Source organism: Haliaeetus leucocephalus, unplaced genomic scaffold (assembly GCF_000737465.1).
Source record: "Haliaeetus leucocephalus isolate CR32 unplaced genomic scaffold, Haliaeetus_leucocephalus-4.0 Scaffold163, whole genome shotgun sequence".
Lineage (NCBI taxonomy): Eukaryota > Metazoa > Chordata > Aves > Accipitriformes > Accipitridae > Haliaeetus > Haliaeetus leucocephalus.
In genome coordinates, this window is record NW_010972599.1 from 118,614 (window position 1) to 128,537 (window position 9,924).

Here is a 9,924-nt window from a genome sequence, read left to right on the forward strand (position 1 = left end):
TTAATTATAAAAAAAAAAAAAAAAAAAAAAAAAAAAAAAAAAAAAGGCTGACAGTTCCCATACTTCAGTCAAAATTCACACAGCAAGTGAAGCCGTTAGACTTCTTGGCACTGAGTAATTACTGTACACTAGTAAAACCAGGTTAGACAGAAGCCATGATACTTTAATAAATCCCAAGTACATTTAGTAACTCTTCTTATAAAGTATTTTATTGCCAGTAACAGAACTACAGGAAGATACAAGGCACACAGCTTTTGATCATTTACTACAGTGTGCTAAGGGCTATTTAGAACAGCAACTCACTTTTAAGTAAACATGAGTATATTAATGAGTATCTTAACATTTCCGTGGCTGTTGAATAATGTAAATTCTTTTAGGCAGTATGAACTTCTCCAAGGCAGGCTGTGGCTTTTGGTGAGCCACTTGTAATGCTGCTGCATGAATTTTGTGGCTCATCTGTAACATTAAAAGAGGGGGAAAAAAAGTTGTGATAGAATATAGCTTTTCTGCTATTCTCTTCCTAAGTTCCATCATATGAAAGTAGTTTAAAAAAAGTAGTAAAACCTAACTCCACAAAAAGTTCAAATGATCAATGCATAAAACTCATAGTGACTCTGTACATTTAGTTGTAATTTCTGTTTTCAAAGTGATATTAGCCTGACTACCTTCAGTGAACTATTCATTTTTTTTCTTCCTCCCTTTTTTTAGTAAAAGCAGAGCAAATAATCAGTATGCCAGAGTTAACAGTAAGTTGCTTCAAATTCTTTTCTTCCCAGATTCAAAATCATCATCTTTACAGTATCCAATTATCACTTTCTAAATTACTGCGGAAGCTGCATGGATGGGACTCTGGAAACCAACAGGAGAAGGAAATGGTAGGTCACAAGAAAGGAGATGGGGACAAGCGGAAGAGAAACAGGATGAGTTCTATCTGTTCTCCTTAACAAACAAGTCTAAGCAAAAATTCAAGATCTACATTCTAAAGCTATAATCACATCTGTTGATGAAAGGCTTATGTTGAAATGATGCAAATGATGTTTTACCAAGCTCTATGGATGAGGAACTCTTGTATGCTTCAGAATCTAAAGACTGCAAGTGTATGAAAAATAGATGGTAACTGTCAGATCTTCAGATTAGCATGCAAATTAAAAAGCTGCTTGTTAAATCAGCTCTTGCGAAGTATAGGTGTAAGAGTCTGCATCAACAGCCTAGCAAGAGATACTGGACAGTAGTTGTAAGCATAGCGATAAAGGGAGGGGTCCATCAACAGCTTTGCAGCACAAAATTTTCAATGATCTCGTAGTATTTCCAAGGAAGAATTCAAGAAGCTGCTTCACTATCTAATGTCAGGCCTCGGATGAAATAGCTGCATAGGCAGCAACAGTGGAATATGCCGTGCCTGTTGTCTCAGGGATCACTTACAGTAGTTTGGCATTAGCTTACCACCTTGGTATCCACTGTGCACTTGTCAGTGACAGTACCCACCTCCTTCAAGAAGCTATCTTTCTGCTTCTCCAAGTTGCACCCTTACAGAAGTTAAAGCTATTTCCACAGTGGGATAAAGAACTGACGATTAGGTTTTGTTCTGGGTTGTAATCCCAGCTCTGCCACAAACTTACTACGTCACTGATAATTCTTCCTCACATTTCAATAAATCTAAATCAACATACCACTTTAAAAAAAGGACACACCTTAATAACTTGCTGTACTTTTCTGTAACAGGTATACATAACTACCCTGGGGCTACTTAGTGTTAAAATAGGAATGGAATCAAATATAGCAGATTAAGGAGGGAAGACTAGTTACTTTTTTGCCATCTAGCATTTTAGCTGCACAACTGCTGAAGAAATAGATCATCTCAAGAATATTTGGTGGTAGATGACAAACATACAAATGTTAGATGACAGCAGTTTAAGGAAAATTCACTTTTTTTTTTTTTTAATGTTTAGCTTTATGGAGAAGCCCTGACAAACATGTATCTTGTTCTTCCAGATGTACTTACTTTGCTCAGCACTTCTGCTAGCAATACACCCGTGTTCTGAGTCTCTGAAAAACTGGCAATAGCACTGTAAAGCAAAAGAAAAAAGTATTTAGCATTTCTATCTCACAGAAACACTTGTCACCTTCATTTTCCAGACCTAACACAAACATTTTGTAATAGAAATTTAGGTTTTGCAGCTAAATCCTTTAATCACATTAAAGATTATATGATATTAAAAAAAAGGTATGCTGCCTCAGAACAGAAAAATGCAAACATCTGTGTTGCAGGCTGTTTTATTTAGATACAGTTTTATACAAAAATCTACATATAAAATATCCTTAAATATCTCAAAAGGGACCTTTTTTGGTCCACTGTGGAGTAGCTTCACAGAAGCTGAGCGCTGATATCCAGAACTACAAAATTTGACTCCGTAATTTTCTTGATTCCAGTCTAGACTCATGAAAAAAATTGACCCTCTGCTTTTGGGGATGTTTCCTCCGACAGCAGCAATTTGTCAAGCAAGTACTTTTTGCACAAGATTATGCCATTAACTTCATATTCCGCTGAAGAACAGCCATGTTACCAATATTCCACAAATAAATAATTTGTGGATATGAAATAATTTAGTTCAGCAACAGGAAGAACTGTTGATTGCACATTCTTCTGATGATACCATTATTTGCAGTGACACCTCTGTAGCTAAAACAGTGTTGAGAAAAATCATTATTACCCTTTCACATGGAACCAGATACCTTAAATATGATTCTTGAAGAAGCAGATACTGCTTAAGTTAATGATTCTGTGGATCAGGCAAGACACACTTCCTACTGAAATTTCAATTTAGCAATCGATAGTTTGCCACACTGACAAATAAGTTATTCAAGATCTCTTTATGCCATCAGATAACTATGACTATGGAAAAGACAGCAGCAAAACTACACCCAGACAACTAGCAATCAATGAAAATAAAAACCTTTTAACTCCAGAAAAAAACACAAACCAAAAAAACCCCCAAGTTATTAAAAAAACAACAACAAAAAACCCAACACACCAAACTTTGATCGTTTTGCTTAAATAATGAGGTATAGCCAAATGTCATGTATTGTCAGAAAACTGTCAGGCAAGCATCTAGTTATTAACATGATGCATTACATTCTATTATGCCATATATTATACAGCAACTTTAGAGCAAGCATGCTTGGTTTTTTTTTTTTTAGAACTAGATCTCAAAGCTCAGCTCCTGCCAAGACCAATCTCAGCTCCGAGTAGCCACTTTAAGCTACGACACTGACTTTAAGCCTCTCAGATAATCTCATCTGAATAAGAAAATTGGAGGCAATGAATCTGTATATGACAGCTACTAAGCTACTTTACCACATTCTCTGTGACTTCTGTGATTGCAACCTGACAATGACATCCATCATCCCAACAAGGTATGTATACTATATTGAGTAACCATTGATTCTGGCAGAGGGAACTAGTAAACAGGAAAGAAGTCAGTGTTACTGGCTCAGCTTTGTTCCAAAAATTGTATTGTAGGTTAGTGTCCTCCAAGCCAGTGAGGAAAAAAACATACAAACAAAAACCTACAGTGGTGATTTCTGTAGCCTGCCAAGAAATAGTGCCAACAGGTCAGTGTTAAATATGGCTAAAACCGGTTAATTTAAGTTATCCAGCTGATTACAACATTTTAGAGGGGGGAAATAAAAAAATAAAAACCAAACACATCTTGGTCCAAAAACTGAGTTCATCTGTCAGTCTAGTCACAAGCGTCCGTTTTAACTCCTGGCAAAATAGTCGATTTTACAATGACATTACTAGATTACAGTACTTTGGAGTGAGATACTATGACTGCAATGTACACACAGACACTCAACTGAAAAGGAAGCCTTCTTGACAGCACCTAAAGATATTCAGAAACACCAGAGGTAAATCTGTTTATGAAAAGTAATATAGGGAACTTCTCTCCAAATCTCAGTATGGAAAAAAAAGTGGGAGTCAAAACAAAGTCACCCAGACTGCTTACCTATCCTGTCTTATCCAGGCTTTTTAAATGGTTACCTGCGTACTACAGAAACTCCATAGCATAGGTGGCTCCTTTCTTACAGGTAAGAAATAACTGATGTCCTTAAATCCCCAGCAGTGAAAGCAGTAATTCACAGCTTTCAGGGTAATTCCAAGATATGCTTTAATAAAGACATGATTCTAGAGCTGCTCCTAGTTTGTACAGGCCTCTTCAGCAAGCCCAGAGCAAGCTATCATGAGGACAATACAAGGACTGCTTGAAGGGAGTTCGGTTCTTATGAGATACAACAGAATATTTAATCTTGTTTTCTTTCAGTTTATTTTTATGCATAAAACTAGTCCCAATTTGGGACTACAGGAGAGGCACCTGGACAGAAATCAGAGCCCAATCCTACAGGTAAAAATATTTGCATACAAGTGCTTTTTCATAGTAAGATGACAAAGTCACTTTTAAAGCAACAACATACATGTTTCCCACCCATACCTAATAAAGTAACACTCAACAGTTTTCAAGGGAAGAATGAACTCCAGGCTGTCCTCATTCTAAAGCGGACAAAACCCTCATCTCCTGCTCTCAAGAGTCACCAAGATCAGACTGTGCTCTCCTCTTGAAGCTGGGCTGCTGAGCAGCAAAAATTCAATGTTTTAGAGGGCTAGAAAAAAGTGTACACTAGTTGCAGGAGCACTCATTAGAGAAGGATATCCAAGTTCCAGTCTCAACTTACATATTATTTTGAACACTGACAAAAGCGATATAGGTATTAAATGCAAACAAGTTACAACGCCAAGCGAAATTTTAGATCCACCTTCCCAAGCACAGTACTTTAACCATTACATTTTGTCTTATCCCCACAAATCTCAAGTCTTTTTCTATGAAGTCTTTTTCCATGAGTCTTTTTTCCATTAAACTTCAACCGGAAGCATCTAGCTCACTGGTGAAGGCAACTGACACAGCAAGGTACATACCATTTTTAGCTGACAACAGGCTAAAATTCAGGTCTTCCATTTCCTCACAAATATCCTAATCATCACATGGAGAACGATATGTACACCACTTCCTTGCACAATGAGGTCATAGCTATCAGGACACAGCAGATTTGTTCCAAGAGCAGATCACTGTATCAGGCTCCTTTGAATAAAACCTTAACATCACACTGACTGGTTTCTGAATGTCACAGCAATTGTGAAGGGTGCTAGGTACTCTGCAATAACTATGCAGTTCTAGATATGCCCAAAAGAACTGGAGGCTCTTAAAGGGAAGTTTTGTGCAAAAAAAAGAAGGTATGCGGTGAGATAAGGAGCATCCAAACTGGGTGGCCACTGAGAACATTTAAAGTTGCAATAGAAGCAAAAACCTGAGTGTCTAAATTCTATTTAGGCACTGGGTTCCATTTAGGATTTGGACTCTAATGCAATTTCAGGAACACCACAACTCATTAAAATTTTACCCTCTTATCCTTATATTGGACAACTTAAGTTTTTGTTAAGTGATATTTAAGAATTAAAGTGCATATATTTTAGAAAAACATTCAGTCTTCATTTGAAAGAGCTGTAAGAAAGTATTTGTTTTGATGACCACTTCAACCAGTCACTGCTACCTTATTCAAAAGTAGAAGCATGCCTTCATTTGGGGGCAAAATAGCTTGAGTAACCTTATGAAGCAGAAAAGGGGAAAAGCCAAATTAGATTTCAGATTAAAATACGAGGTATAGCCTATACAGGAGATAATAGACTCTTTGTGGGGGGTGAGAGATGTGGGTTTAATTTCCTTCAGAATGAGGACAGCCTAAAATTCATTCTTATTTCAGTGCAAACTGTTTGACCATTACTTTATTAGGTACAGGTAGACAACACATGGTTTTGATTTCTGTTCCATAACACATGATGATAGGGAAGACATTCAGCCCTTGTCTTTCATTGCAAGGCATTGTCTTTAGGTTTTGAAGTTTGTTTTTTGCTTTTTGTTGTTTGCTTGTTTACATTGATGATTACCTCAAAGTTACCTTTTATCTATAAATCACACAAGTTAATTTAAGAATTGAACTCTTCAGAGATTAAGAGTTGTCTTTGTTTTCAACCTTCAGCCCTTTACCTATGAACTTTAACTATGGGGCGGGGGGAACAAGACCTGCAATGCAATACCTCGTTTTTTCTTTTCCTGGAGCTTTAGCCTTTTTCTCAACAGGTCCATTTTCTTGCTTTTTAGACACTCTCATACCTCCAGCTTTAACTGCAAGAAGAGAATAGAATTTATGTAAAAGTATCTACAGAATTACATTCTACTTTACTTACATTTAGAGAAGAAAAAATACTTACACCCCAGATAATTGGTAACAAGAACGCATCTTCCAATATTTAACTCTACGTTTAACTTTTGAACATGCACATACACAGAAGTAAGCCAAAGAGATCCAACAAAGACTTTACACTTCTGTGTCATAGCATACTCAATCAGTTTCCAAATACTATAATCAAGAAGTCAGAGGGGTTTTGGTCACTGCTTAACTATATTAAATCTTAACACCTTATTATGTTAATATGCATTCTTCCCCCATAATGTCCGATGTAATAGTTTCCATTTTAATTTTAAAGCAAAGCAAAACAAACCTCTAAACACTTTCAGGTTTTCAAACAAAGTCACCAACAGCAAAAAAGGTTTCATAATTTGCCCAAAGTATTCTAGAATAAGCCTAATAATGCAGAGAAGAACCAGCAGCATACTCATTTTGTATTTGTGTTCTAGCATGTTTAATTATATTTTATTAATATATCTGCCAATCACAAAGCCAATTAGCACTAATTAAGCTATAGACGACCTAACAATAACAATCTATGTTCTGAGGCATGTCAGAAAATTCAATTCTGAACAAAGAACATGTAAAGTTACCTAAAACATCTTGTTGAAAGAAAAAATACCCTCATGACCAGGGAGAAAGTATAAGTTTTAAAACTGTGAGAGTAAGAAAGAAGAAACTTAGTATGCATTTCTCATTATTTTGAGGAAGTTGCTTCATCTTACAGCAAGGTTCCAATTCTTATAATGAATAATCAAGACTACAGTTTTCAAACTAAAATATTTGGGGACGGGAGTGAATATGGAATGGAGAAAAGCTTCAAGAATTACTCAGCTACATAGCACAAGAAATGTATTTGGCCATTTTCGGGGGAGCAGATGTGTCCATCTGTAACACCCATTTTCTACCAAATGTGACTACTCACCTTGTATTCCTGGTTGGAGGTTTAGTTTTAGAAACAAGAATTCCCCTTCAGTCATGTCCAAAGCAGCCTTACAGTGCTGGAGTTGTGCAATATCTAGACTTGGCTTTTCTTTTCTTTTCAAAATTATATATACACAGTTAATTATACTGCTGTATAAGCAGCAAATGAATTGCCTAGCCATCTTACAGCTGCAAATACACTAAAGATCTAGTCTGAACCAAGTTCTTTTGGAAGTCTAACTGCAAAATGAAAACTCTCCTCTGAAATGGAAGTGTCGACCATTTCTAATTACCTACCAGCAAAGAGAATCAAGATTCTAAACACCCTTGGCTCACAAGGTATGAAACTTTTCCTTGTCTTTGTAAGCAGGGAGATAAAATGAGAGGCACCTTTAAACAACAATGACAAAGGATTTAAAAACAAAACAAAAACAAAACAACAAAAAAAGACAAAACAAAACATAAAATACCCTGGACTATTTCAAGATGTTAGACTGATGTCTTCTTGACATCATGTTCCCTTTCTAACAAGTTCATCCAGAATGCCAGAGCAAGTTACCCCAAGTATTCTTCCACAGCTTCTTCGGTGCTTAGATTTGTTGCATTTTTAGGAATGAGTCAAACCGCAAATGGGAATCCAACTAAAATTTTGGAAATAGATAAAAAAACCCCATAACTGAACCTAAATCCATGACTTTTGGTTTGGGACCTTCGCTAAGCACACATGCAGGATTGGTGATTTCTAGATACAAGCATTTTTTACAGTTTTAATTTAGCAGGATGAAGAGATCCAGACACACAGGGAGGCAAAGACATTTTAACACTATGAAGCTTTACAAAAAGCACAAGGTGGAGCTGAGGTGTTGGGCAGGAAGGAGAGATACCCAAAATGGGAAAAGATAGTATTTAAATACTAAGTGGCCAATCAGGAATTGTGTCAACTACCAACAAGCCCACAGAAGAAAGTTATTTATAATGATTAGAAATAATGCAGGACTTACTTCAATCTTTTCACTGACTTTAAAAAAGCTGCTAGTAGCAGCTGTCAAACCTCCTCATACACATCCATGGCAGTGGCATAGTAAAATATGGATGTTTCTGGAATCCACCAGAAAGCTCTTTTGTAATTTGTTTTTTTCAAAGCAATTGAGATGTCAAAGTTGTAATATAGAGTTCAATTTTTGGATTTTTGTAAGTGCCTTGTAAGCCATGTAATCTAACAGTTAAGAACTAAGTGCCAAAATCTTTGCTAATTTCCATTATTTAAAACACCATGTATTTTTAAAGAAAGAAAGGAGGAACATCCCCCTTCTTCACCCCCTTCTCCCCACAAAAAACCAAAGCCAAACCCAACCCAACCAAACCCAAAATCCCAAACTGAAAACAAAGGCACCGAGCTCTTTTGAATCCCGAGGTTACTTATGGATACCATGGTCAGAATAAAGGTGTCCACCCTCAACCTGCTTTGTTCCGTAAGTGTATAGTTGAAAACTTATTCCTGCCATCCCTACTGCTCTGCCAGAGATGATCACCTCCACTGTAGTGACAGATAAGCCTCACCAAGATGCTGTTTACTGTCATGCAAATTAAGAAAAAACAGTACCTGCACTACCTTACCAGCTGCAGTGGTTTAAAAGCCCTTTCAGGTGCAAGTCCCTGCCACACACAACAGACACAAAAATCCAGGAAAGGACTAGGGACAAATGAAACTGAAAAAAACTACTTACATCACGAATTCATCTAAAAGCATGCTTAAAAAATAAACTTTCAAGAAAACAAAACAGATTTTAGGGGTACAATGAGACACACAAGTTATGCCTTGCGCTTTTCAGGCAATAGCTACTCCTAATAAACCACGGGGGACGGGGATGGGACGGGGACACAGGACGGACCCTAATCGGTTTAGGCTAAGCAGGGGCTGTACAACATTTCTAAAGGCCAAGTCTACAGCAGCTCTGTACATGTACCCAGTACACGCAGGAAACAAACCAAATACCAATGCCAACTCTGATTTGAGATCCTAGCAGCGCACAATTATCGAACAGGCAAGCAGAGGAGCTGATTACCGTCTGCATGCATTTCAAATTCTCCAACAAACCTAGGCAGGCATTTAAACACCAAGTATCACATCGTTACGAATCTCCCGTTATGTAGAGCAGTGGTTAGAGTACCACGTTGAACGCTTATCAGCCTGTACTCAAAGGCACCGTTCAGTCAAAGAAAGGACTCCAAGGGGGAGCTGGAGGAAATAAAAAAAAAAAAAAAAAAAATGTTTTTTGCATTGCGATAGGAGGCGAGGAATAAGGCTGGAACACTAAAAAAAATTATTTTACGAAAAGATTGATACCTACTTCTCTCCCTATTACTTGATAACGCATTCCTGATTAAAAAAGCAGCCGAACTTCATGCCGCCCTGCTCTACCAGATCCAGCGTCAAACAGTTCAGGTTTAAGTTCAATGGAGCCGGTATAGCATCAAACATGGAGGTGCGGGATCCCTGGATGAAGCGGACAAGGCTGAGCACGACAGACTAGCTTCCACGCCTGCCCCAGGGCCAGCTGAGCTTACACGGACGCTTCAGAACCGATCCTCCCGCAGAAGGTCCGGCTCCGGGCCCCGCCAACCCGGCGGCGCCGGGAGAAGGCGCCGGGGCGGCCCCGACCGCTCGGCGCCCACCGGTCCCGCCCTCCCGAGCCCTGC

At 38.0% G+C, this 9,924-nt stretch overlaps 1 protein-coding gene across 1 annotated transcript in view; it reads right to left on the reverse strand.

Moving 5' to 3' along the window:
• Positions 1–336: 336 nt before the first annotated feature.
• Positions 337–9,924, reverse strand: part of DAPL1 (death associated protein-like 1) — a 10,004-nt gene continuing 416 nt past the window's right edge. The window contains exons 2-4 of the mRNA XM_010563040.1: positions 6,149–6,236; positions 2,003–2,066; positions 337–456 (exon numbers count right to left, since the gene is read on the reverse strand). Of these exons, the coding sequence (XP_010561342.1) occupies positions 337–456; positions 2,003–2,066; positions 6,149–6,236 (272 nt within the window). The remainder of the gene's footprint in view (positions 457–2,002; positions 2,067–6,148; positions 6,237–9,924) is intronic.